Genomic DNA, 26,825 nt, shown 5'->3' on the forward strand with positions numbered 1-26,825 from the left:
TGAACTCAAGAAGGCTTCACAGGTACGTACCTTTAAAGTCGTGCAGTTCGTCTTCCAGGAATCTCCACGAGACAGCAGCTGTTTGAGCTACACCAGCAGAAGAACACAATCACCGACGCCCACAGCCCATAGTACACCCAATGCCATTATTTAAAAACATCCGAAGGTAAATATTGCCCGTACTACAGTCCTCCTGAAAGTTCCCTATATACCGTGCTCGAACCGCCCGAGCCCCAAACTGCGTCGTATCGTAGCTACATTTCCCAATGTAACGGAAGTTAGCCCACATTCAGCCCACATTCGGCCCAGCCCAGATTGGGGCTGCCAAATCTAGGGAAAAATCTAAAAATCTAGGGAAAAATCTAAAAACCGTTTTACGCCTAAACGGCTGCGCGAAAATGAAAAATAGGACCACCATTTGAAAGATCTCTTCACCCCGGACCTAATGATATGGTTAAATACCGGATCAATTTACCGAAAAGCATGATTTAACTATAGTCACCGTGGATTTAACCAGGATGAAAATTTTCGGTCAATGGGGCGGCCCCTACGATTTTCTTCAAAATCGGCATGGTGATACTACAGGCGGAGATGATCAATCTGGCTGAAGAATTGAAATGGGCATTGAAATCTATGGGCATTGAAATCTATGGGGTAAAAACGCCCCTGGAAAGTTTTACCCACGCAATTCTGGCAAGTGTATTGCACGCATCCCCCCAATATGGGTATCATATATGAAAGCCCATGAAAACTTAAACAAAATGGTGGGGTAAAATTTACCCATTACCCCATCCAGGGTAAAGTTTACCCAAGATGAAATTTTTCGGTCAATGGGGCGGCCCCTACGATTTTCTTCAAAATCGGCATGGTGATACTACAGGCCGAGATGATCAATCTGGCTGAAGAAACCCCTATGGGCATTGAAATATATGGGGTAAAAATGACCTTGGAAAGATTTACCCACGCATTTCTGGCAAGTGTATTGCACGCATCCCCCAATATGGGTATCATATGAAAGCACATGAAAACCCAAACAAAATGGTGGGGTAAAATTTACCCATTACTCCATCCAGGGTAAAGTTTACCCAAGATGAAATTTTTCGGTCAATGGGGCGGCCCCTACGATTTTCTTCAAAATCGGCATGGTGATACTACAGGCCGAGATGATCAATCTGGCTGAAGAAACCCCTATGGGCATTGAAATATATGGGGTAAAAACGCCCCTGGAAAGTTTTACCCACGCATTTCTGGCAAGTGTATTGAACGCATCCCCCCAATATGGGTATCATATGAAAGCCCATGGAAACCCAAACAAAATGGTGGGGTAAAATTTACCCATTACCCCATCCAGGGTAAAGTTTACCCAAGATGAAATATTTCGGTCAATGGGGCGGCCCCTACGATTTTCTTCAAAATCGGCATGGTGATACTACAGGCCGACATGATCAATCTGGCTGAAGAAACCCCTATGGGCATTGAAATCTATGGGGTAAAAACGCCCCTGGAAAGTTTTACCCACGCATTTCTTGCAAGTGTATTGCACGCATCCCCCCAATATGGGTATCATATGAAAGCTTATGAAAACCCAAACAAAATGGTGGGGTAAAATTTACCTATTACCCCATCCAGGGTAAAGTTTACCCGAGATGAAAATTTTCGGTCAAGGGGGTGGTCCCTACGATTTTCTTCAAAATCGGCATGGTGATACTACAGGCCCAGATGACCAATCTGGCTGAAGAAACCCCTATGGGCATTGAAATCTATGGGGTAAAAACGCCCTTGGAAAGTTTTACCCACGGATTTCTGGCAAGTGTATCGCACGCATCCCCCCAATATGGGTATCATATGAAAGCCCATGAAAACCCAAACAAAATGGTGGGGTAAAATTTACCCATTACCATTAAATTTGTTGACCGAAAATTTTCATCTCGGGTAAACTTTACCCTGAATGGGGTAATGGGTAAATTATACCCCGTACCATTTTGTTAAGGTTTTCATGGGCTTTCATATAATACCCCAGTAAACATGACGACGTCGGCCCGACGTCGGGCCGAGGCTCGGCCCGACGTCGGCCCAACGTCGGTTCAACCTCGTCCCGACATCGGCTGGACGTCGGATATGCCCGCATGTTCCGACGTCCAGCCGAAGTCCAGCCGACGTCGAGCCGACGTCGGGCCGAGATCGTTTGCCGAGGTTGACGAGATCGTTTGTCGTTGGATCGACGGGGCCGACGTCGGCATGTTTATTGGGACAACGCGCCAAAAATATCAACCGGCGGCGGGATTCGAGCCCACCAGTCGCCGACGTCGGCATGTTTACTGGGACAACACGCCAAAATCACCAGCCGGCGATGGGATTCGAACCCGGTGTCATTCAAACGCGAGGTTAATGCGCTAACCACTACACCACGCAGCCAGCTAACGAGTTACGTTTGTTTTGTTAGGTTATGCCCTTTCGGTCTGACAAGACCATTTCAGAGCCGGAAAGATCATAGGATGGAGACATTGGTCTTCTTGGCGAGCACCCTGGGTCCAGTTCATATAGAGTCCCTGGTCCCATTGCTGTTACGTGACACTTATTGGAAAGGGCGACCCCACAATGGATTAATATAGCCACTCTTACACACCTGCACCAACGTTTCCCAAAGTGTCCCTTTGATTAGTGGCACTTTGGCAAAGTGACACTTGCCGACTGGCCTTTCTATATGAACTGGGCCCGGCCCTGGTGAGTTGCCGGGGCTGAGCCTGACCAAAGGATAGGCCGAGCAGCCCCCAAGCACTCACCGCACCCGGCTACGGGCGAGCTCGGCTTACGGGCAATCCCAAATGGGATAAAGTTTGCCGTCCAGTCCGAATCAGGGGATTGCGGCGTGGAGGAAGATTTGAGTTTCCTGAGGATATCTTGAATACAGAAGCTCTTTATGGAACATGAAACATGTATTTAATATTATTTTAACGGTCAAAACAGCGGCCGATGTCGGTCCGACGTCGCCCCGACGTCGGCCCGACGTCGACTGGACCTCAGCAATTGATCTCGGTCCGACGTCGGCCCGACGTCGGCTGGACCTCGGCTGGACGTCGGAACATGCGGGCATATACGACATCCAGCCGACGTCGTGCCGAGGTTGGACCGACGTCGGGCCGACGTCGGCATGCTGATGCCGAGTTGCCGACGTGAGCCCGACGTCGGCCGACGTCGGGCCGACGTCGGCATGCTTACTGGGACCCATATTGGGGGATGCGTGCAACACAGTTGCCAGAAATGCGTGGGTAAAACATTCCACGGGCGTTTTTACCCCATAGATTTCAATGCCCATAGGGGTTTCTTCAGCCAGATTGATCATCTCCGCCTGTAGTATCACCATGCCGATTTTGAAGAAAATCGTAGGGGCCGCCCCATTGACCGAAAATTTTCATCTCGGGTAAACTTTACCCTGGATGGGGTAATGGGTATATTATACCCCACCATTTTGTTTGGGTTTTCATGGGCTTTCATATGATACCCATATTGGGGGGATGCGTTCAATACACTTGCCAGAAATGCGTGGGTAAAACTTTCCAAGGGCATTTTTACCCCATAGATTTCAATGCCCATAGGGGTTTCTTCAGCCAGATTGATCATCTCGGCCTGTAGTATCACCATGCCGATTTTGAAGAAAATCGTAGGGGCCGCCTTATTGACCGAAAATTTTCATCTTGGGTAAACTTTACCCTGGATGGGGTAATGGGTAAATTTTACCCCACCATTTTGTTTAGGTTTTCATGGGCTTTCATATGATACCCATATTGGGGGGATGCGTGCGATACTCTTGCCAGAAATCCGTGGGTAAAACTTTCCAAGGGCGTTTTTACCCCATAGATTTCAATGCCCATAGGGCTTTCTTCAGCCAGATTGATCATCTGGGCCTATAGTATCACCATGCCGATTTTGAAGAAAATCGTAGGGGCCGCCCCATTGACCGAAAATTTTCATCCTGGTTAAATCATGCTTTTGGTTAAATTGATCCGGTATTTAACCATATCATTAGGTCCGGGGTTAAGACATCTTTCAAATGGTGGTCTTATTTTTCAGTTTCGTCGAGCCGTTTAGGCGTAAAACGGTTTTTAGATTTTTCCCTAGATTTTTAGATTTTTCCCTAGATTTGGCAGCCCCAATCTGGGCTGGGCCGAATGTGGGCTGAATGTGGGCTAACTTCCGTTACATCCAAGTACCGATGTCGCCATGTTGAAAAAAGCACCTTTGTTGTTTCTGTAAATTTTATGAGTTTTTTTATTTATGGATGGTTGTTATAGTTGCGGCTGAATAGTGTTGTTCCAGGACCTAAGATCTGGCATTTGGCACTGCCTTGGATCTGGCAGCCCCTAGTACCACGAAAGATGCGCACGTGGGACGTTTGAGACATTTCCATTATCCCCGCGTTCGATGTCTCTCGGACGACGAAGATTCTACGTCGTCCGGCCAATCCCGTCCAAGGTCAGCGGGGGCTCGGCTGCGGTTGTGGAATGTGATTGGCCGGACGGCGTAGAATCTTCGCCGTCCGGGAGACATCGAACGCGGGGTATGTGACCATAGGACGACGGCAAGACGACGGTGAAAACCGGAAAACAGGGCGCCTGGGGCGATTTGATCAAGGTTCGTATTTGATCGTTCGTATACCCTGTTTAACCGGCATTACCATCACATTCATATATACTGTGATTAGTGGGCAGATAGGTACCTATGCAAGGCCTTTTTTATTGGCTACTAGGCAGTTATCTGTTATCTATATTGATATACCGTGGTTTTGAGCGCACAGGTATCAGGTACGCATATTTTTCATTTTCACATCAGTCGGGCGCACTATGGTATCGGCAGTCCATTTATGGATACGTATCTATTAAAGGAAACGTTTCCAAATTTGGAAGGCACTTTGTTCCATTTATGGAAACGCCAGTTCCAAAATTAGAAACGCCAATTTTTAAGCAGGCATATTTCTGTATTTCTTAAGTTAATAGTAATCTTTTCAGCTGGCGTGTCTTTTCGTCGATATGTTTTCTCCCAAAACAGTAAAATCCAACAATATATTCGTGCGCAAATGGTGAATCTGATGCCCTGACGCAAACCCTTGTCAACGTTCCATTTTTGGAAACGGAAGGTTCCAAAAATGGAAACTATGAGCCAACACAGGAAAAGGCATAAGCACCATATTATTGATATGTGAATGTGGGCCTGTCTACCCCACGCCCTCTAAGTAATTGCCGAGCTATTGATGCCGGTACATGTTCTGATATGGGTGATTTCCCTTTGCATCTAAATTTTGTATGAATGGTCCTCCGATTGCTTGGGCATAGTGCCCGAAAGCCGATGTTGGTACAATAATGCTTACGGAAATGTGTCTTCTGGGGAAAGTCCCCAATTTCTAGGCACTTATAAACCCCAGAACTGTCCAACCGTCTTGCCTACTAAGCTGCTACTGCTTACGAAACCCACATTATAACATATTTTAACTGTTGCAAGCATGCATGCGTGACTGCAGTAAGCGTCGCGATGTGCCCTGAATTGTGGTTAACAGACTCTGGCTTCCCAAGAAAAGCAAGGCTTTATAAGTAAGGTTGGAGTTAAACTTCGGCCTAATCAGGCTGGTTCAGAAGCTCCGGTTCGCATTTCATGCTGTCGGAGCGTGCACCTTTTCCAACCTTCTCGTGGATTATTAGAAATGAGAAAGGCAGAAAGTGCTTCTAAAAACATTAAATGCAAATAAGAGTTGAAATACTTATAACCTACTGCATCTCTGAGCTGTATGTACAGCGTCATGAGCTGTATCGTCATTTGTTCCAAAAATGGAAACTGTGCTTCATAAAACATTATTCAATGGGCCTTACACAGGCACTAACTGAAGGCCTACTGAACTAATACGGTGCAAAGTGGGCAATTAGTACAGTTTGAGCATTTCCCTATCCATAGAAATTGTTTATAACACCTTGTCATCGCTTTTTCATATAATTGAATCGTTTAAAACTGGACGACAGCTTGGATCGCTTCCGACAAGCAGTAACATATCAGACCTTTAATGCAATTATTTACATACATTCTACCAACTTTCACACATTCGTAAGTTAAATGGGTGCTAAGAAGTTCAGTTTGCCCACTTAGAAGCATCTGTACGAAATATTTTCCAACTTACCGCCTTCCAAAGCCGGAGAGACGATCTCCGCACGTGGTCACCAACACGCCATTCAGGGCTTGCTTTACAGCAATGTAAAATATTAATGAATACCAGACAGCAAGTCTCTCAATTAAAACATTGCCATTCTTGTGAAAATCAAATTTTTCCACAAAAAATGAGGTACATTTCATTAATGACACATAAAAGTTCACCTATCATGAAAAATTATATTGTTCACAAAAGGAAGTGGACCGTGCAAGCCTGTTCAACAGCCGATTTTTCTGTTCAACGTTGGAATTATGAAGCGAAATGCGGTCTTTTGATTGGTGGCCTTTGTTTGATGCGGAAATCTATGGTTTATTGCGGAAACTACCGAACAGGTTTATGTGCTCCTTGCGTTTCCGAAAATAGAAACGGAGCGTTTCCATTATTGGAACAGTTGGTTTTTAGCGTTTCCATTTTTGGAACTTTCTTCCAAAAATAGAAACGTTTCTATAAATGGACTGCCGATACCATAGTGCGCCCGACTGACATGCTTTCTGCTGGGTGTTTGTTCAGGCAGCGGCTCATGTTGGTGTGTAGTTCTTCATCAAAGGAAATATAGGTACCTACTTTTGGTTTCAAAGTAAGGGCCCAGGTTACCAGAGGGGTGTTCACGGACCCTGTGTGCGGTCGGACCGCACACAGCCTCCAAGCTCCGCCCACTGCGTCCCTACGTCAGCATTCCGTCACCGCACACAGCGATCACTGTGGCCGGTCAGGACCGGCCACAGCGGACCGTCCACCGCACGCAGCCGTGACGTCAGAACTGCCTACCCATCCCCTACCCCCACGCCTGCTGGACGCACCGCACACAGCGCACGCAGCAGTGTGCGGTGCCCGTGAACACCCCCCTGTTGTTTGGATGCTGTGAATACCCTCGCCCTCGCCACTGCTCGAGTGTGGCGAGGGTGAGGTGGCACTGCATGGGTTGGAGGGGTGTACTTTTTTTTATAAATTTAGTCTGAACCTTTTGATTGGAGAGATTCACAAATCACAAGGACAGAGCCCCTGCTAAGCGAACCTTGTTGCATTAACCCTGCCCTCTACCCTCCAATCGCACAATTCCGATTCTATGGCAGAATTTATATTCCAAAGTTTAACTTGCGCACATAGCCGCGCACAGTTGGTCCCCTCTGCCCTCACTGACTTCGCCTGGCTACAGCGTGCCACCAACCGCAACCATACCTGTCAGGAGGCCCATAAATGTCAAGCGCCCGTCGCGCTTCAAACCCTGACTGCTGTAACCGGGAACTCATGCTCTCACCACATGGAGTCCAACGCTCTACTGACTGAGCTACAGGACCGGCATAGCTACTTGGCCTGAGCTGTGGCTAGGGTAAAGGGTATTCACTGCATCAAAACTCCAGGTTGCCTGGACTGGACCCTTATCTTGAGCCCAATAGTACCACTTCAACATGGGTTCTTAAACTAGAATAGCAGTCTTGTAGCATGAGTTGAAAGTAGCACAATTCTGAAGCTTTTATGCCCCAACAATGACCCTGGCCACTCAAAGATATATCAATTTCAGTTCTAAAATCATTCCCTTCAGGGAAATGTGGTGCCTCAAGAGGAATGCATTGGTACATGATTAAAAAAATCCTATTCACCTTTCAAACATAAATTTAGCATATTCTTGCATAATTTGACATCCTGAATCCAAATATGATGTTAACATGTGGTGTAACAGAACAAAACATTAACAGTTTATTTGTGGATGAAGTTTTCACCAACAGGTTTTACTTACCTTACTAATGGCGTGGCTTTGGGAGGCCAGAGGCCTTTTGGACCCGTTCTCATCAAGCTCTTTGAATCTTGGTTATTGCTCCAGCTTAGGTAGGTATGTCATAAATATGATCAGACCAGTGACTATCAAGCCGGTTCTTGAACTCGTTAGCAGAGGTCGCCGTCACGACGTGGGGAGGCAGGGAGTTCCAGTCGTTAAGCGCCCGGACGCTCCAGTGGTTTCTCCGAGCTCTTGTCAGCGCTGTCGGTTTTGCTAGCTTCATGGAGTGACCTCTGGTGCTTGTAGAAGGAGCCGGCTGGAAGGAGTCGTCCTTTGCCACGTTGAGGTGGTCATTCATCAGCATGTACACCATGATGAATTGACGTCACCTCTGCGTCGTCTGTAGAGCAGGGATGGATGCTTGAGTTTGCTGAGGCGCTCCCGATACGGAAGATGACGGATCTCCGCGACAAGCCGGGTAGCTCGGCGCTGTACTCGCTCCACAAGAAACTGGTCTTCCTTGGTAAAGGGTCCCCAGACAATGTTCCCATAATCCAGGTGGGGGCGCACCACTCACCAGTGTCTTGAGGAGAAGGGGTAACGTCCGAGTGTCCAGCAGCTCGAAAGAACGCCTGATGATCCCCAGGATCTGGTTTGCCTTCTTGATAGCCGTGGCAGCCTGCTTCCGAAACTTCAACTGCTCGTCGACGATGACTCCCAGATCCTTCTCCTCCCCAACTTGTGCGACAGGGGCGCCGAGCCGGGAGTACTCGTGTCTGGGATTGCCAGACCCCAGATGCAGGACCTTACATTTCCTCTGATTAAAAGGCAGCAGCCAAGTCATGGACCAGTGTTCGAGTCTTTCCAGGTCCAACTGCATCTGGATGCGGCCCTGGGTTCCTTCCAGCCAAGGACACGCATACAATTTCGCGTCGTCCGTGAAGAGCACGAGGAAGGCATGGTCTCCCTCTCCAACTTGGAGTACCTACCCGGCCTGAACTGCAGCGACAACGTCATTCTCAGATTTACCCAGATTTACCCTGGTAGGTATGCTACTCTCCCAGAAACCCAAGCCAGGCATCTCACCATGCAGTCATCGACTATGAAAGCCTCCCCAAGGAATTGGAGGAATGCAACTGGTTGCAGCTCGCGGACATGGGCATCGAAGAGCCCTACACCACCTTTAACCCGCGAGTTGCTGGGGGGGGGGGGGCGTTAAACGCCCCCACTTTTTTCGTCTGGCCATAAAAACGGCGCGAAAAATTTGGGTACCTGTAGGGAATTGACTGAAGTTTATTGTGACAAAGTTTCAAAAAAATTGGTCTGAAAATTTTTGAGATATCGAAGTTTTAGTGACGTCATGATTTCTGAGTTTTCGACCAAAAACGGCATATGTTCAAAAAATCATATAAAATCACAGAATAGACATACAGACATGCCGTAAACGCCATTAGACTGCCAATACCATGATCAATCAAATGGCTATCTTCGATTATTGATTGTCGTTCCGCATTTTCCAAAATCTTGAACTGAATCTTGGCAATTTCTCGTGACTACTTCACAAGTCACGACCAGTAGCGGCGGAACACCCTCAATTAAGGGGGGGGGGGGCACTGCCGACTTTTGGTCCCATTCTTTCCATACAACGCCCATAGGGCTAATGTTAAAATGCCAAAATCAAAGGGGGGCACGGACACGGTGCCCCGGTGCCCTCCCCGTTCCGCCGCCTATGCACGACCATGATACATGCATTTCTTAAATTGAACTTTTTGAACAAAACACGTACACATATGATAAAATGAATGTCACCATCGTGTTCTACGCCCCAAATTACCAGTAAAACATATGTCACAGGCTGCGAATATCAGTTTTGATTTTCGGGGATATGTGCCTACCCGGTTGACCTGACCTTGACCCTGACCTCTGCTTGACTGACCCCTACATGTAGCTGACACTCTTGTAGGCCTTATATGAAGGATTGTGCACCGTTTTGACAGAGTTTATGACGAGAGGCGCCTATTGCGAAGTCCATACTGCTACTGAAAGCCCGATTTCAGGTGTTTGACCTGTCCTTGACCCGACCTGTGACCTCAAAATTCAAATTTAAAGTGCTCATCTGAAGCATCTCGTCGCGTTCTTTCGTTTGCCGCCTCCTGCGTTTCGCTGCGCCTGTTGGTTCTCGAGTTATCGGCTGGGGGCGTTTAACGCCCCCCCCCCCCCCCCAGCAAACGGTGGGTGGCGAAATACCCCAGCAACTGCCGGGTTAAAGATAACGTGTCAGTTGCTGTTACCAGATGCTCGAGACTGAGGAAGAACGCCCAGAAAAGGAATTTGTACATGAACAGGACAGCAAAAAAGGCCGAAATGAAGGTGTCAAAAGCTCACAAGATATAGCCAACGCAAGTTATTGGGTATTCGTCATTTGGGTCATGATATGACCTGAAGAACAAGGTCATATCTCGGAAACCAAAAACCACAGAAACTTGAAATTTTCAGTGGACATCGAGAAAGGATAGAGGAGCAGCTATACAAAAATCAGGCTTCTAGCTCTAAAAATGTTGAGTGCAGAGCAGAAAAACTAGGTACCTGGGGGGGGGGGGGGGCAACCACCCCCCCCCCACATGTGCGGGCGAGGGTTAATGACCGGGGAGGGTCTTTAATATAAAAATAATTGTTTAACACCAGTTAAGTTTATATAAAGAGAGCTTTTAAAGATTACTGCCTTCTTCATCAGCCATATTTGCTCAAAAAGTGTTTATGGGAAAGTGTGATATATAAGTGTAAGAATGTCGTTAAGTGTGGTTACTACGAGTTTTTCGGGGTTTTGATCACGAATACCATGTTAGTTTTGATCACAGATGATGTATTCATGCATTTAGGCCAGGTCGGATCAGGTAAGGTCAGGTCGGATCAGGTAAGGTCAGGTCAACCAGTAGAGATCCTGCTAGATATTCGTAGTAGGTATCAACCGCCTCTGACAGCTTCGTAACACATCACGAAGGCACCAAAACTACTTCGTAAGTGTTCAAATGGTTGCTAAATTCGAATTCAGCTAAAAAACTAGCCTAGAAACGTGTAAAAGTCGAAAAAACGGGTGCGGGTGCACGATGTATGCGGATGATATCAAACTGCACAAAATGGTTCGCTGTGAAGATGATGTTCATACATTGCAAGCTGACATCAATGCATTGGTAGACTGGTCTCGCGCTTGGAACTTGCACCTGAACCCTGTGAAATGTCATGTGATAACTTTTACTTTGCGCACCTCACCTGTATTAGCATCATACAAGATAGGTGACGCCGCACTGGAACGATGTACGCAGGTGCGCGATTTAGGAGTTGTGCTTGACAGCAAACTGACCTTTGCTGGTCACGTAGATGCCACGGTCGCCAAAGCGAAACGCATTGTCGGTCTGCTGATCAGAAGCATGCAGCGATCGGCCGTCCCGCGCCGCGCCAGGGTCAGTTTTAAGCCTTTACTGTCTGTGTTTTACGCTCATGTTCGCTCCATCATCGAATACGGCAGTGTGGTCTGGTCTGGTGCAGCTGTGACTCACCTCAAAAGACTCGAACGTATTCAGCACACATCTCTCATCTGGCTGGCCTGTTCTAGTAACACTTGCTCACAAAATCTTAGCTATGATCACCTACTTCAGCATTTTAACGTTCCCTCGATCAAATCACGTCTCATGCAACATGACCTGATGTTCCTTTACGGTGTGTTTCACGGCCACATTGACTGTCCTCAGCTGCTACATCAGTTTCAGCTGTCGACACCTGTCAGACGCAACAGGTCCCCAGCTCTTTGGCATGTGCCGTTTGCTCGAGTCAAAAACAATACCTTCTGCCGTATCCCATCGAGGTGCAATGAGTTTTTAAGAGACAACACATCTCTAGACTTCTTTTATTCTCCGATATCAGTGTACAAGGCCTCTGTAAGGCTCCATGCTGCACGAGCTGGCTTTTATTGAGCTTTTGTCCGTCCGAAGGGTTGCGTGTATTTATATAGATTTATCTTATATTTATCCATGACTTCACCTGTAACCGGGTTTTATCTGTATCTGTTGGTGATGAGCAAATAAACATAAACATAAAAAGTTAACCGAGGTCATCAAAGGTCAGTGACCTGACCTAACCTTCAGGTGACCTTGACACCCACCCTAATGCATGGGAGCAACATCATATCACATGTTTGAACGCTTGAAACCACGAAAAGACTGCAAACGCGCGGCTAATGCGACCCGACATACGCCGAATCTCGACTCCGGCCAAACATGGTCTCGAAAAGTTGGTCACAGGTCAAAGGTCATTTGTGCCAGGGTCATGAATTTTAAAGGATATGTGTAAAATTGCTTAACACGAGGATACTGAAAGTTTCTTCGCGATCGGCCGCTTTTTATTAACCCGCGCCCTGATGGGGGGGGGGGGCATTTTGAACCCCCCCCTGTGGTTTTTCTTAAATAGCGAGAAAACGGCGGCGCTTGGGTACCTTACCGGGCATAAATTTGACACCATCACACAAGATTTCAAGTCACAGGTCACCTCAGGTCAGAAGTTATTGAGGTCAAACTGAGGTCATGCTCGAGTAAAAATGATAAAAAACATGACATCTTGAAACGCTCACCAATTCTACAGTTAACAAGCAATTTTAAAAGTTCTTTATGTGGTTGTGTAGAGAAAAGACGGCGCTACAAAACTGCTATCTCAGATTTTCGAAATTTTGGGGTTTTGACCACCAAAAATAAAAAAAAATGATTTTTTTTAGAAAAGCTTAAAAAAATTCCAAAAAAATTTCGAATTTCAAAAACAACGGAACATATGCGATAGTCCCTGCGCTCTTCGATATACATACCAAATTTTAGATCGATACCTCTTTTTGGCCAAGTTATAGCGAAAAAAAACTTAAAAATTGATGACGTCAAATTTTTTAACTCAATTTTTAGCAATTCTAGACCTCGTAGCGCAAAACGGAGACCACCATTGAACTCCCCGTGACGAGCTGCATCGAATCGATACTCATTTTGTGCAAAAATATCAACTTTGAAATTTGACCTAATTTGACCTGACCTTGACCTGACCTTGATCAAAACGTGACCTAAGCTGGCCCAAAAGTCTGCCTGACCCACATAATCGCATTTGTCATGTAAAATGGACCATGAAACATGTATCACACGACACTTTCATATTGTTACCCCCCCCCCCCCCCCCAGTGACCTGACCTCTGTGACCTGACCTGGTATCAGTGACCTCAAATAGCAAAATATGTGTTTGAAGAACATTTCCCCATCGATGATTTTCAATGAACTGCATTTTACTCGATTTTACAACGCATTTCTTGAAATGCCTGTAAACGGTGAAAATTCGACCTTTGACCTGACCTGTCACGTCATCGGTTTGACCGAGGTCAATGAAATTGGGTCACAAGGTAGTTCCCCGTTGGGGCTATCCAACACCGTTTACCGCTTGTCGCTATGTTGCGTGGTTCTCGAGATCTTAGGGGGAGGGGGCCAAAATTGCCCCCCCCCCCATCAGACCGCGTTGCTCGGCAGACCCCATCAGGGCGCGGGTTAAGAGTTATTCGCGAAAAGCCGAGGGGGGTCCGTTTGACCCCGATATAAGTGCGAGACTTTAAGCGTATCTTCCTGAAAAGCCACTGAACGCGTCGCGGATTGCGGTATTTCACTGACCGTACAAAGGTTCACGTATGACGACATAGGTCAGCGACCTGACCGGACCCGAAAATGCGGTCGATGCAACAAGATCCGGTTTGATACAAAGGTGAAGTGTGTCAACTTTCAGCTCTCTATAGCCGGCGCGTTTTGAGGAATCGCGAAAAACTGTCTGGGGGTGTGGCACTCGTCCCGTCTCCATGTATGTATATGTTACGGGCCATATGCTAACTTGGGCAGTATGCAAACTACCCAACAGCCCGGGCAGTATGCATACCACCCGGGTAGTAGGTATGCATACTACCCGACCCCTTGGGCAGTATCACAGACTTCTCTATATATATAGAGAAGTCTGTGGCAGTATGCATACCGCCCAAAAGCTTGGGCAGTTTGCATACTGCCCGCTTCTTGTATTAAAGTTGTGTATTCCTTGTCCATTTTCAAAATATTAATGACTATCTAAGTAACGTAGTTCAACCGCGAAATCTTTTTGCCGTCAAACGTGATTTATCGATTGAAGGGTGCAGTAAGGATTGGAATATAGGGTTGACTATTAAGTAATGGAAGTGCCTTTAGCAATTAAAAGTTTTTGCATGTGCACACATTATTTTGGTGCCATCACGTGCGCCGATGTTTTTTTCTATCCAATGGTGAAGACCAGGTGTCTTAACCCTCGCCCGCACATGCCATTTTCCCATCCTAGAACGCACATGGGGGGGGGGGGGGGTTGCCACCCCCCCCCGCGCCATTTCGTTCCTGTTGGAGATAGAGCTTAGCAGTAAAGACCAAAAAGATTCTTTGGGAAGAGACGAATCCAATGATACCCAGTTTTACCTCAGAAATTTCCGTTAATCTAAGGAAAGACTCCGCTCGCTTCGCTCGCTCCGTAATAACGCGTTTACGTTTGAGAAACACGGCCCACATGTCTGAATTATGAAAAATTGCACAAGTGCAACGCGCCGTATCGTGGAAATTGAAGGAATAGAAGGCACTCGTAAATAGATGCCTATGATTAGCGTTGTTCCCTAAGCACCGACTGAAAGGACATTTTGATACAAGAAGGATGCCAATGAAATATTAAGAAAATGTTCTGATAAAAAGTGCACAGTAAAGGATGTCTTGTTGGCATTTTACACATTTTAACTGCCACTTTTATCACTGAAATTTTTAATAATATATATTTTCTCATCTATGTCTTCACTTCCTTCTGTGTGGTCTGATACCACTAAAAATTACCAAGTGGAATGCCCAATGTATCATATTTGATACAAAATTTATTTCCGAAATTTGAACTGCTAAAAAATATTTGACTCCAGATTTCGAACAAGGGACCCAAAATGAATCATATGTCACAAGGTGCTAATTTTAGGAACCGTGGAACTATGTGTGGGCATTAGAGGGTTAATGCAGTTTGACAATAGCACAGTTGGATCATGGATGGTGGTATACGGTAAGCCTTGGCGCTGCAGCGTGTAATCATGATGACGAGCTTATGTCAGCACATCTCGCTTGGAGTTGAATACGGGGATGATTTTGCGGTGTTTGAAGCTTGCCGTGATATGGCCGTGCCGCGCCTCATCGCCCACAACCCGTGAGCTGGCCAGTAACGTAGCGAAGGGGGCCCCTATGGCCTAATGGTCCCTAGGGACCCTCCTTGGGCCTTCCATGGGCCCCTGTCCCCGAAGCGGCGAAGCTGACGGCAGGACCCTTCGAAGTTTCAAAAGTTCCGGGTTGGGCTGTTTCAAATCGGGACCCCACATGTACCTAGGTATGGGGGCTTTACCTACGTATACCCTACCCAATTTTTTTAGGGCGGACTTCACCCACTTTATTTTTGATCGGCCTCTTTTTCAATTTTTATTTTATATTTATTTCTTATAGTTTGGTTGAAGTCCAAGGGACCCTCTTCAGAGCTAGTGAAGAGGCCCAGTGGTGACTGCCCACTACTGAAAGCCCACCCCATTTATCAGGACACTCACACATCCATTACATTCATAACATTCATACACGTTTGGGGAAGTGTCCAAGTCCACTGGGGCAGGTTGGAGGGGAATTCACAGTCATAGCCAAGTCATCATCAAACTCAGGTCAGATTCAGTTCAGCGTATGTCAGCAGCAAGGTAGCCCGGGCTCCCAGAGCACCCAACGAAGCGAGGCTTGTTGTCGGGCGCTCCAAGCTGCCCTATGAGGTGAGCTCATGACATGATGGGGTTCTCTGACTAACATCTGAAGGGTCCTCTGTTAGTGTAAAAGAACCGTTATTTGCGCGAGGGGCCCTTTTTGGACCGAGAGGGCCTTCCGTCAGCCTGAGGGGCTCTTTGTTCGTCCAAGGGGTCTTACGTCAATTGGGGGGGGGGGCGTTTCCCCACTTGGGGAGGTCCTCTATCGACTTGAGGGCCTCTGTCAGTCTCAGGGTCTCTCTCCCGACCTGGGACCCAACACAAAATGTTGTTTTAGATTGGGTTTTCGGCATCGGAGATCAGCTGTGCCGCACTATGCCATAAGACACGCAAAACGGCACCCTTTTTCCACATATATCACTCACACAGAACGAATATTGTATCCAATATTTGTTTATTGCGTGCTTCTGCTAACGCAATACAGGGGCGGATCCAAGGGGGGGGGTCACATGGGTCATGGCCCCCCCCTTGAGGCCCGGGGGCCCAAAGACCTTCCAGGGGCACCACCGGCCTATCAGGGGTATCACAGTCCTGACAGGGGCACCACAGGACCGCCAGGGGCACCACAGGCCTAGCAGGGACACCACGGGCCTGGTGCCCCTGGGCCCTGACAGGACTGTAACGCCCCTGACAAGCCTGAAGTGTCCCCGGCAGGCACGTGGTGCCCCTGACAGGCCTGAGGCGCCCCTGCAAGGCCGGTGGTGCCCCTGGCAGGCCTGTGGTGTCCATGGCAGGCCTGTGGTGCCCTTGCTAGGCCTCTGGTGCCCCTGACAGGCTTGTAATGCCCCTGGAAGGACTGTGGTGCCCCTGGGCCCTGACAAGCCTGAGGTGCCCCTGACAGGCCAGAGGTGCCCTTGCTAGGCCTGTGGTGCCCCTGGTAGGCCTCTGGTGCCCCTGACAGGCTTGCGGTGCCCTTGGAAGGACTGTGGTGTCCCTGGGCCCTGACAAGCCTGAGGTGCCCCTGACAGGCCCGTGGTGCCCTTGTTAGGCCTGTGGTGCCCCTGGCAGGCCTCTGGTGCCCTTGCGAGGCCGCTGGTGCCCCTGGCAGGCCTCTGGTGCCCCTGCGCCCGGAGAGGACTGGTGCCCCTGAAAAGTCTGAAGTGCCCCTCGGCAGGCCCGTCGTGCCCCTGACAGGCCCAAGGTGCCCCTGCGAGGCCGGTGGTGCCCCTGGCAGGCCTCTGGTGCCCCTGGCAGGTCTGTGGCGCCCCTGGCAGACCTGTGTTGACTGGTGCCCCTGCTAGGTCGCTGGTGCCCCTCACAGACCTGTGGTGCCGCTGGGCCTTGACAAGCCTGAGATGCCTGGCTATGACAGGCTCGTGGTGCCCCTGATAGACAAGTGGTGCCCTTGCTAGGCCTGTAGTGCCCCTGGCAGGCCTCTGGTGCCCCTGCTACCCCTGCGCCCTGAGAGGACTATGGTGCCCCTGAAAAGCCTGAAGTGCCTCTCGACAGGCCCGTGGTGCCCCTGGGCCCTGACAGGCCCAAGTTACCCCTGCGAGGTCGGTGGTGCTCCTGGCAGGCCTCTGGTGCCCCTGGCAGGTCTGTGGTGCCCCTGGCAGGCCTGTGTTGACTGGTGCCCCTGCTAGGCCGCTGGTGCCCCTCACAGGCCTGCGGTGCCCCTGGAAGGACTGTGGTGCCCCTGCCCCTAGGGGTGCTCATGGGCCCAACAGGCCCGTTGTGCCCCTGACAGGCCTGTCGTGTATACTTGCTAGACCTGTGGTGCCCCTGCTTCCTGGCAGGCCTGTGGTGCCCCTGGCGGGCCTGTGGCGCCCCTACAAGGCCGTAGGTGCCCCTGACAGGTTTGTGGTGTCCCTGGAAGGACTTTGGTGCCCCTGACAAGCCTGAAGTGTCAAGGACAGACCCTTTAGACGCCAGGGTCAAGTTCGTCGGACTGACAACGATTTGCTTACCTGATAACGTTCCTGGTAAGTACTCATTACTCAGCGTCCACAACATATATACACATAGCACATTCATATATACTTGCTTACAATTGGTAAATGTGGTTGTGGCTAAGAGGTAAGATACTGACTAAAAATAAAAAATAAAAATAAAAAAACTGAAATGGGGGCACCACCAAAATGAAGTGGACGAAATCCGTTGAGTTTTTAATTTTGGGTATAGGTAGGGGCACCACTTCGATTCATGACCCTCCCCTTGGAGTTTTCCTGGATCCGCCCCTGACGCAATAAATTCGTTTAGAAGAAGGTAATTAAAATAGAAAGTAGGATATTTACCAGTTGCATTAACCCTCGCCGGTACAGGGGATTGATGCAACCCCCTAAGGTTTTTCGCAAATAACTCGCGTAAAAAGCTGCCGATCGCAACGAAACTTTCAGTACCCTCGCATTTATCAATTTTACACTTACCTTGAAAATTTCAGGACCCTGACCCAAATGACCTTTGACCTGTGACCTCTTTTCCGAGACCATGTTTGGCCGGAATCGCGATTCGGCGTATGTCGGCTCGCATTAGCCGCGCGTTTGCAAGCTTTTCGTGGTTTCAAACGTTCAAACATGTGATTTGATGTTGCTCCCATACATTAGGGTGGGTGTCAAGGTCACCTGAAGGGTAGGTCAGGTCATTGACCTTTGGTGACCTCGGGTGACCTCGGTTCACTTTTTCGAGTTTTACATGATTCTAGGCTAGTTTTTGGAGCTGAATTGGAATTTAGCAACCATTTGAACATTTACGAAGTAGTTTTGGTGCCTTCGTAACATGTTACGAAGCTGTCAGAGGCGGTTGACACGTATTACGAATACCCGTCACAACCCCTACCGGTTGACCTGACCTGACCCGACCTGGTCTAAATGCTTAAATACATCATCTCTGATCAAAACTAACACGATATTCGTGACCAACACCCCGGACAACCACATAGCAGCCACACTTTACGACTTTCTAACAGGTCCCGATTTTCCCGGTTTTCGGGTCATTGACCTGACCTGGAAGGTCACCCGATGACCTAGGACCTTAAAATTGGGTATCATCGGCTTCCTCTCGTGACGGGCAACACGCTCGTTTTTTTCCGCGAAGGTCTAGCTCGATCAGGGGCCAAACGCGAGGGCGTCAACTATCAGTCACATCAAAAATACGGTTGTCCTAGGTGGCGCCACCAACAAAAACCATCATTACAGATGTCGCTGGGGTAGATTAGGTCGGTTCGGGCCCATCCGCCAAAAATCGTTCGCGGCACTCAATTAACGCATGCTAAGTGTTCTGGTGCTAATAAATCAATTTCATAATACCATAGGCCATAAAAAATCGCTGTCTCCTCAAGATCAAAGAGAAAAACCCTTAGTATGACACACCCTAGTATGCATACTACCCGGGCAGTATGCAAACTTCCCGGGCGGTATGCATACTGCCCAAGGGGTCGGGTAGTATTCATACTACCCGGGCGGTATGCATACTGCCCGGGCTGTTGGGTAGTTTGCATACTGCCCAAGTTAGCATATGACCCGTAACATATATAAAGACAAGCCCGTCCCCCACTTTTCGGGTGGAGTTTTATATTTTGGCCGTAAAAAGGTCATCAAAATGACAGCAGTCCACACAATGCCGGCAGCATCTCCTTTCTTATGGCTTTACCCATGTTCCAGGTCAGCCCATCGTCGCCTCTACTGGAGTCCTCTGCCAGCCGCCGTGTGTTGTGCTGTAGTGCAGCGGGGTGAGCCGCTCAGCGCCTGTGGCGGCCATGGCCGACCTGGTGGGCTCCGGGGACGCTGCCGCGCCGCCGGCCGACGTGATCGGCTCCTCTGAGCGGCGCAGGGAGCTCGGCCAGCGGCTGGACGAGCGCCACCGCGAGCGGCTAGAGTCGCAGGCGCAGCGGCGCTCCGAGCGCACCGCCGGCGCCGCCCAGGCCGAGCAGGCCGACCACTTCTGGGCGGCGCTGGAGCGCGAGGAGGCGGCGGCGCGCGCCGAGCTGGCGCTGCCGGACGGCGCCGACCGGGCGGCCGTGGGCGACGCGCTGGACGGGGCCAGCCGCCGGCTGCAGAGCGTGCATCGGTTCATCGCCGACTCGGCCGCCTTTCTACCGGCCTTCGAGCTGCGCCGGGCGCAGGAGCGCGCCCGCCAGCTGCAGCACTTCGTACAGCAGCGCCAGGAGCAGCTGGTGCCCCGCAAACGGTTCGGCTTCCGCGGCCAGCGGGCGGCGCGTGCCGAGCCGCGCCCGGCCGAGGCGGCGGCGCCGACCGAGCCGGCGACGGGAGCGGACCCGGCCGCCGCCGGCGACCAGTGCGGCTTCAGCGGCCAGACGGACGCGCGCCTGGCGCTGGGTGGCGCGGCCGTGACGGGCCGCGACGTGACGCTGACGTGCCTGACGCGGTGCACGGTGCGCGTGACGGGCGCGCCGGCCACGGTGCACCTGTCGCACCTGCGCGACTGCCGGCTCCTGCTGGGCCCCGTCACCAGCTCCGTGTTCCTGGAGGACTGCCAGCGGTGCACGCTGGCGGCCGCCTGCCAGCAGCTGCGCGCCCACACCAGCGCCGACTGCGACCTCTACCTGCACGTCACCAGCCGCGCCGTGGTCGAGCACTGCCAGCGGCTCCGGTTCGCGCCGTACACGCTGACCGGCGCGGACGTGGCGGCCGACTGGGCCACCACCGGCCTGGCCGCCGACACCAACAACTGGAGTGACGTGGACGACTTCAACTGGCTGTCCAAGGCGCAGCCGTCGCCCAACTGGAGCGTGCTGCCGGAGGCCGAGCGGGTCACCGACTGGGACGGGCCGGCGGGCGGCGCCGAGAGCCGGTGAGCCGCGCGGGTCACCGACTGGGACGGGCCGGCGGCCGGCGCCGAGAGCCGGTGAGCCGCGCGGGTCACCGACTGGGACGGGCCGACGGCCGGCGCCGAGAGCCGGTGAGCCGCGCGCGCCCCCCAGTGGGGAGTCATTCCGACCGGCAGAACGCACTATGTGATTACGCCATGCCGTCCGCCGTCAGACTGGGCTCTCGGCACCCATTCTTCGCTTTGCCAGCTGTAAACTGGTGTATGTTCGATTGCACTGGGATAGTCGCCTAGTCATTGTGTTGCAAAACTGTGTCAAGCAACTGATATAACAATAGTTTTCGCTGATGTATTAGCAATGTCAGGTGGATACATGTCCTCGGTTCAATTCGATACACGATACGATTACCGTGATTGAACGCGACAGTGGCACTAAACAATGACTTAGTAGGTCCGGCATTCGGAAACGTCGCATTCTAGGCACTTGATAAGCTAATTACATATAGATGTTAATTGTTAACAAATAACGATAAATGCCTTTTGTGCAAAATAAACAACAGCTCAATCGATTGGGATATGGCGTAGTAAAAACAGAAGCACTGCAGCTCGCCACACATCTGCTATCGTCCGGAACTCAACTACTGTGCACGTCCAATGGTGTCATGCACGGTCGATCATAACCAGCAGGTCCGCCTATCCTTTAATGGGACGACTAGTGTGATCAGAATGGCATGGTTCTGTTCGGGTTGGGTATGTAGCCGTTGTACAGCTGTCGGTCGGGCCGGTCAGGGTTAGTCCGAGGGTCCCGTACCCCGGCCAGGGTCAGTCCGAGGGTCCCGTACCCCGGCCAGACTCAGTCCGAGTCCTGGACGTCGATCAGCAGCTCGGTCTCGGCCGGCGGCCCGCGGGCGGCTCCGTCCGCTCCCTGCCCCGGCCCTGTGTGGTCCCCCGGCTGCGGGCACGGCGGCTCCGGCTCGGCGGCGTCCTCCGCTGGCGCGGGGGACGACTCGCCGCTGTCCTCCCGGCCTGCCGGGCTCGGCTCGGCGCTGCCCTCCAGACCAGGGCCCGGTGCGTCAACCGTCTCAGCCTGTGGCACGGGGTGGCACGGACCAATATCTTAGAACACTGGATGAGTGGAACGATGAGCATTTGATCGTGGTATGACAGTTTGACGTTTGTGAAAAGCGATATTGTGCAATAATGTGTTCACATTATCGCTTTTCACAGAGCATTTGATCATTCATATCATACAGTATGCACGTAAGCATTATTCAACAAACACGTTTGGAACAAAACTGAGACATATGCCGTATGCGGCAGCCGCAAACGGCCGCCACCGGAGCGTTTTGGCCGGACTGTTCCGTTGAGTTTGTATCCCAGCGCTCGCCCTCTGGTCCGGCTGCTCACGTTTGTTCCGGCCGCCGTGATCACGGGCACGCCGAAGAAAGGGTTGGCCACCGACTTGCCGTCGGGAGTGACGCAGAGGGCGCTGCTGGGCGCCAGCAGCGTGGCAGGCACCTGCGGGCGGGGGGGGGGGGGGGATGATTACATCCAGCACGGCAGGCAGGGGAACATTTACACCTCTGCTGTCTATAGCACGGGAGAAGAGATCATTGGACCCTACACCGGCCGTAGGCGGGAGTGAGGGAAGGACATTCCACCTCACACTATCCGCAGCGCAGTGCTCTGTAGTTGGAACGGGGAGGAAAGGACCTACCCCCATCCGGTCCGGGGTACACTTGGGGACAGATTGATGTTCCACCACTCCCTACCCATCGGGCTCCCATGGCTCAGCACTGGCTGCTGCCAGTGGCAGCATTGGCAGCACTGGCACTGGCAGACAGACCAGTGCAGGAGGGCAGGCAACACTGGCAGCAGCCAGTGCTGACTCTGAACCACGGGAGCCCGATGGGTAGGGAGTGGTGGAACATCAATCTGCCCCCGAGTGTACCGAGTGTAATCGCTGCTCAGTACTGGTCATATTCTAAGGATTTCCGACAGCTGGCGCGTTATGATCTCGTCGGCGACACTCGGCTCTGGCAGGCTCCTGTGAGGGGGGCAGGGGCGCGCCCACTTACGTGATCGTCCAGTTTGGTGTTTCCGAACAGGGGGTTGTCGAAGGAGCGCGGCGCCTTGGGCGGGGCGGCGGCGGCTGGTGCGGCGGACCCGGTGTCGGGCTCGCTGGAACCGGCCGTGTGGACCGAGGCCGAGTCGTGTGCAGAGTCCAGCTCCTCCACACGCTGGCCCAGCTCCACCTGCGGCGGCCAGAGAACCGGTGGTAAGGCCGACGGTCCGCCGCCGGCTGGCCACTGCCAGGACGGGGGAGGGCAGCGCAGACAGACTGTCGGGACACTACAATAAGGGCAATGAATAACTTTCATACTTGTGCATACTTGGCGAAAAGTAATTTGGCACACGCACCTGTGCGTAGTTTACGGAAGATGCATAATTACGGAGCGAGCGAAGCGAGCGGAGTCTTTCCTTAGATTAACGGAAATTTCTGAGTATGAGCGGCCGGCCGGCCGGCCGGCCGGCCGTGCGGACGCTTTTGCGAGGCTTATATCTCAGCAACCACTTGACCGATTTACATGCGGTAATTTTTGTAGGGTAGCTTCATTCCTTCTACCAAGTATTGGACTATTCCCGATGCATGTGGGTGACCCCTTATGCACGTGCCACGTGCAAAACGAAGAGGTGTCAGTTTTGCAATTGTTGCAATATCTCGGTAACTACTTGGCCGATTGCGCTCAAAGTTGGCATGTAGGTAGGCACCCACTAGGCACTGCATATCCATGTGCCAGAGTTGGGGTGCTGCTGCACGTGCGCACGTGCAGGGGTCGTTTCCAGATCTCGAGAACGGCTCGACCGATTGCGCTCAAATTTGGTACACAGTTTGGGACCGGTTAGTAGGGTGCCGTGCACAAGTCAGTTGGGACCCATTTTGCACGTGCGCACGTGCAGGGTGCCGCTTCCAGATCTCGAGAACGGCTGGGCCGATTGTGCCCAAATTTGGCACATCGCTAGAGACCGGTTAGTAGGGTGCCGTGCACAAGTCAGTTGGAGGTACCCCCTCGCAATTTCGCACGTGCAAGGCCCACCCTCTCGCTCGCTCCGTTAGTCGCCCCATAAGGCGTTATACTGGTTGATAGCATATATTACTACGTAACACTTGAGCCTTGAGCCCGCCTGCCCTGTCTGGCGGAGGCAGCTGGTCGCACTACCCCCTGGCTCTGGCTCTGTACGCCCGCGGAGAAGACTGACTCGCCTCTGAGCCGCACGTGCTGTTGCGGAACCTGGCGAAGTGGAAGGGCGCGGCGGCGGCGGCGGCCAGTCGGCGGCGCACGGCGGGCAGCTGGCCGGCCAGCGCGGCCGTCCGCTCCGCCACGTGCCACTGGGATGGCGGCGGCGGCAGACGGAGCCGCTCCCTGCCCGGTAGACTCACACTGCCGCACACGGCGCACACGGGTCAGCCGTGGGGCGGCAGAACTACACCGCAGAGCACGGCAGGGGTGTCCAGTAACACACGTTCGAGAGGCAGTGACGGGACGGTAGCACGGGGGGGGGGGCGGGTGTATGTTGGTCTAGCAGTCAGGCATCGCTGCGGATAGTGGACTTAGCGGTGCCCACGATCACAACGGGAGCTAAAACACGGCTCGCTTCTGTGAACAAACGGGTAGTGCGCGTGGCAGCAGTTCACTATAGATAGACCATATACCAACCTGCCTGTCTGGGTGACACTGACCGTTTGGTCCTGACGGCCCAGACGAGCAGCGCGGCCACCACGGCCAGGACCAGGGTGGCCAGCACGGGCCCGGCGGCCGAGCGCCCGCCGCCGGCGCCCCCGCCGCCGGTCAGCGCGGCGTGCCGGGGCCCGGAGACGTGCAACTCCGGCCCGGACATCCCCGGCTCGGCTGCACAGACACGGATCGGGAACACAGGAGAGGCATACGTCAGTCACGACAACTGAGACAGGGGGATGAAAACTTGTGAGTTTAAATATGGCTAAAAAACTATTGTCAGACAAACATCAAGCCTACGAAGCCGCACAGGGGTTAACTATCACGAGTCCGGCGGCGCAGTTTTGTTCCACCACCCCACTGCCGAGCCTCTGCAGCTCGCCCGTCCCCACTGACCGGCCAGTCGGTCGGCCAGCTCCCGGGCCAGGCGCGCGCTGTCGGTCCGCTCCGTCTGCGCGTCCACCAGCACTGCCTGCAGCCGGCCGGCGTGGGTGGCCGAGACGTGCCAGCGCACCGCGCCCGAGCCGCGGAGCTGCCGCACCAGCCGGCGCAGAGCGGCCGCCGCCGCGGGCCGCCCGGCGCTCGGCGTTACCCGCACCACGGCTCCTGGGGCGGGCCGGGACTCACGGTCAGAGGGAGGGGAGGGAGACGGGGCGAGCACCGGGCACATCCGGACGGATGGCGGTGGCTATCAGTCGGCGACTGATGGGACACACGGCCAGGTCATCCAGTCATTGATGGACCTAGTGGGTGGTAGAATAAAGAATGTCAGTGTCACCGACAGACCGATAAAACACGGCGGTTCAAAAACCGTCAACACCAGACTATCTCCCATCAGCTACCACTACGCTACACAAGTGTCACATCTACATCAATAAGTGGTGACCTCGCGGCTGTGATAGTACGCACGCCTCCCCTACCCGCCGCCCGTGGCCCGCCTACACAGCCCCACTGCTGCTCGCAGTCTGCTCGGTCGCTCACCGCACATGGGACAGCAGTGGCCGACGGGCTGCACGGGACGGCTGCACGGCGCCTCGGCACACTCGGTGGCGGCGCAGATCACAGAGAGCACCTCAGCACGGTCGTTACCGCACGCGCACTCCTGCCAATAACACAAAAATACTCAGCCGGAAAATACGCATACGGTCACCCCTACAGAAAAATGGAGGACACTCAGCTCCCGCAGCAGCATGAGAGACCAAAAATGAAGGAATACAAAAGAAAATAGGTGGCGATGCTGGAGGACGCATGAAGAACGTGTTGCACACACACATTGAGATCGTCCAAACGAGGAGCTGTCTGTTTCAGTTCTAAGCAGGAATAATCACTAGGCATCAGGTTTGAGAGTGAGAACCTATCGTCTTCACTGTGCAGCGCAGCCGGATTATGGAGAAGCTCTCGTATTCGAGCTCTAGATCATGGTGAGCAAAGTAACAGGGCTAATTGCATTACTATAATTTCCCGGTAGCGGTGCCCGATGTCGGTCTATTAATTAGATTCCAACTACATGAAGCTGCGGCATGACACACTAGTCTGTCCCGCAGTCCCTGCTGACCCCCGTGATGTCGGTCTGTGGGTAGTACCCAACCCGCCCACGCGGAGCTGCGTGGCGCACTTCTGCTGACTCCCATGGTGTCGGTCCGTGAGTAGTATCCACCCCCGCCGAGCTGCGTCTGTACCGCGGCCTCCGCTGATCCCCGTAATGTCGGTCCGTGGGTAGAACCCACCCCCGCAGAGCTGCATCTGTACCGCGGCCTCCGCTGACTCCCATGATGTCGGTACGCACTCCCACGGAGCTGCGCTGTGGCTCACCTCCGTACCGCAGGTTCGGCCGACTCCCGTAATGTTGAAGCCGGCTCGCACGTCAAACAGAGACCTGCCGACGGTGGTGTTTCGGAACGTGCGGAACCGCTCTGTGTCCATCGCCTGGAACCGGGGGCGGGGTCGGCCGGGGCGCGGCGTCATTTCACTGTGCGCTGGTCGGCAGCAGGGGCCACCGGGCGCAGCGAACCGACAATCGGAGGAGCCCAGAGGTCACGGCTGAGCGGTAACAGCAAATACACGTCTCTTCTAAAAAAGACTGGAAGAAAAAGTTCATCTGTACAGTATTCAGGTATTTCAACGGCACTCTTACCCTTCCTAACGCCCGTGCACCCCCAAGGGCAGGAGACGTGTAAGCCTATATCGCCCCTCTCCTCTCCCACGGCCTCGGCAGGGACTCACGTGCGGTCCGATGCTCAGCTCTCTCACGGTGATGGCGCGCTGCACCTGCGCCCGGTAGGTGATGTTCTCCGGGAAGCGGACCGAGTCGCCGCCGCTGGCGCACGGCACGCGCTCCGAGTGCGGCACCGGCGACGGCAGCGCCGCCTGGCGCCACGAGCCGGCGTCCATCCAACGCGCCGCCGAGCCGCCGAACCGCACCGTGCTGCCACCTAGGGAGCGGCCGGAGAAACAGGCGGTCAGGTGGCCGAGGCGGGTACTGTGGGAATAGTCACCTTGTTGGTACTGTGGGAATAGTCGCCTTATTGGTACTGTGGGATTGTCACATTGCTAGTGAGCGAGATGAAGTAGTGGTGCGACCTCCACCACACACAGAGGGACGAG

The 26,825-nt window shown here is 52.5% G+C and overlaps 3 protein-coding genes across 6 annotated transcripts in view; 1 reads left to right on the plus strand and 2 right to left on the minus strand.

Annotated features, from left to right (window-relative positions):
- Window positions 1–248, minus strand: part of LOC122363296 — a 33,960-nt gene extending 33,712 nt beyond the window's left edge. Inside the window, exon 1 of the mRNA XM_043332391.1 lies at window positions 31–248. The gene's annotated coding sequence lies outside the window, so the exon portion shown is untranslated. The remainder of the gene's footprint in view (window positions 1–30) is intronic.
- Window positions 1–21,049, plus strand: LOC122363298 (tubulin-specific chaperone C-like). 3 transcript variants are annotated; one of them, XM_043332395.1, is made up of 2 exons: window positions 1–22; window positions 19,359–21,049. In XM_043332395.1, the coding sequence occupies exon 2, from the start codon at window positions 19,454–19,456 to the stop codon at window positions 20,510–20,512; it is 1,059 nt and encodes a 352-aa protein (XP_043188330.1). In that variant the 5' UTR covers window positions 1–22; window positions 19,359–19,453; the 3' UTR covers window positions 20,513–21,049. The 3 variants fall into 3 exon arrangements, with proteins under 3 accessions (XP_043188330.1, XP_043188329.1, XP_043188328.1); XM_043332394.1 differs by lacking the exon at window positions 1–22 and adding an exon at window positions 4,550–4,632; XM_043332393.1 differs by lacking the exon at window positions 1–22 and adding an exon at window positions 4,663–4,802.
- The window catches only part of LOC122363295 (protein amnionless-like), a 21,165-nt gene continuing 15,155 nt past the window's right edge, over window positions 20,816–26,825 (minus strand). For both annotated transcript variants that reach the window (XM_043332389.1, XM_043332390.1), the window contains exons 4-12: window positions 26,445–26,653; window positions 26,034–26,147; window positions 25,203–25,323; window positions 24,618–24,827; window positions 24,227–24,395; window positions 23,750–23,927; window positions 22,563–22,739; window positions 21,892–22,002; window positions 20,816–21,571 (exon numbers count right to left, since the gene is read on the minus strand). In XM_043332389.1, coding sequence (XP_043188324.1) covers window positions 21,338–21,571; window positions 21,892–22,002; window positions 22,563–22,739; window positions 23,750–23,927; window positions 24,227–24,395; window positions 24,618–24,827; window positions 25,203–25,323; window positions 26,034–26,147; window positions 26,445–26,653 — 1,523 coding nt within the window. In that variant the 3' untranslated portion in view covers window positions 20,816–21,337. The remainder of the gene's footprint in view (window positions 21,572–21,891; window positions 22,003–22,562; window positions 22,740–23,749; window positions 23,928–24,226; window positions 24,396–24,617; window positions 24,828–25,202; window positions 25,324–26,033; window positions 26,148–26,444; window positions 26,654–26,825) is intronic.

The sequence above is a fragment of the Amphibalanus amphitrite genome, unplaced genomic scaffold (assembly GCF_019059575.1).
Source record: "Amphibalanus amphitrite isolate SeventyFive unplaced genomic scaffold, NRLGWU_Aamphi_draft 000614F_arrow, whole genome shotgun sequence".
Lineage (NCBI taxonomy): Eukaryota > Metazoa > Arthropoda > Thecostraca > Balanomorpha > Balanidae > Amphibalanus > Amphibalanus amphitrite.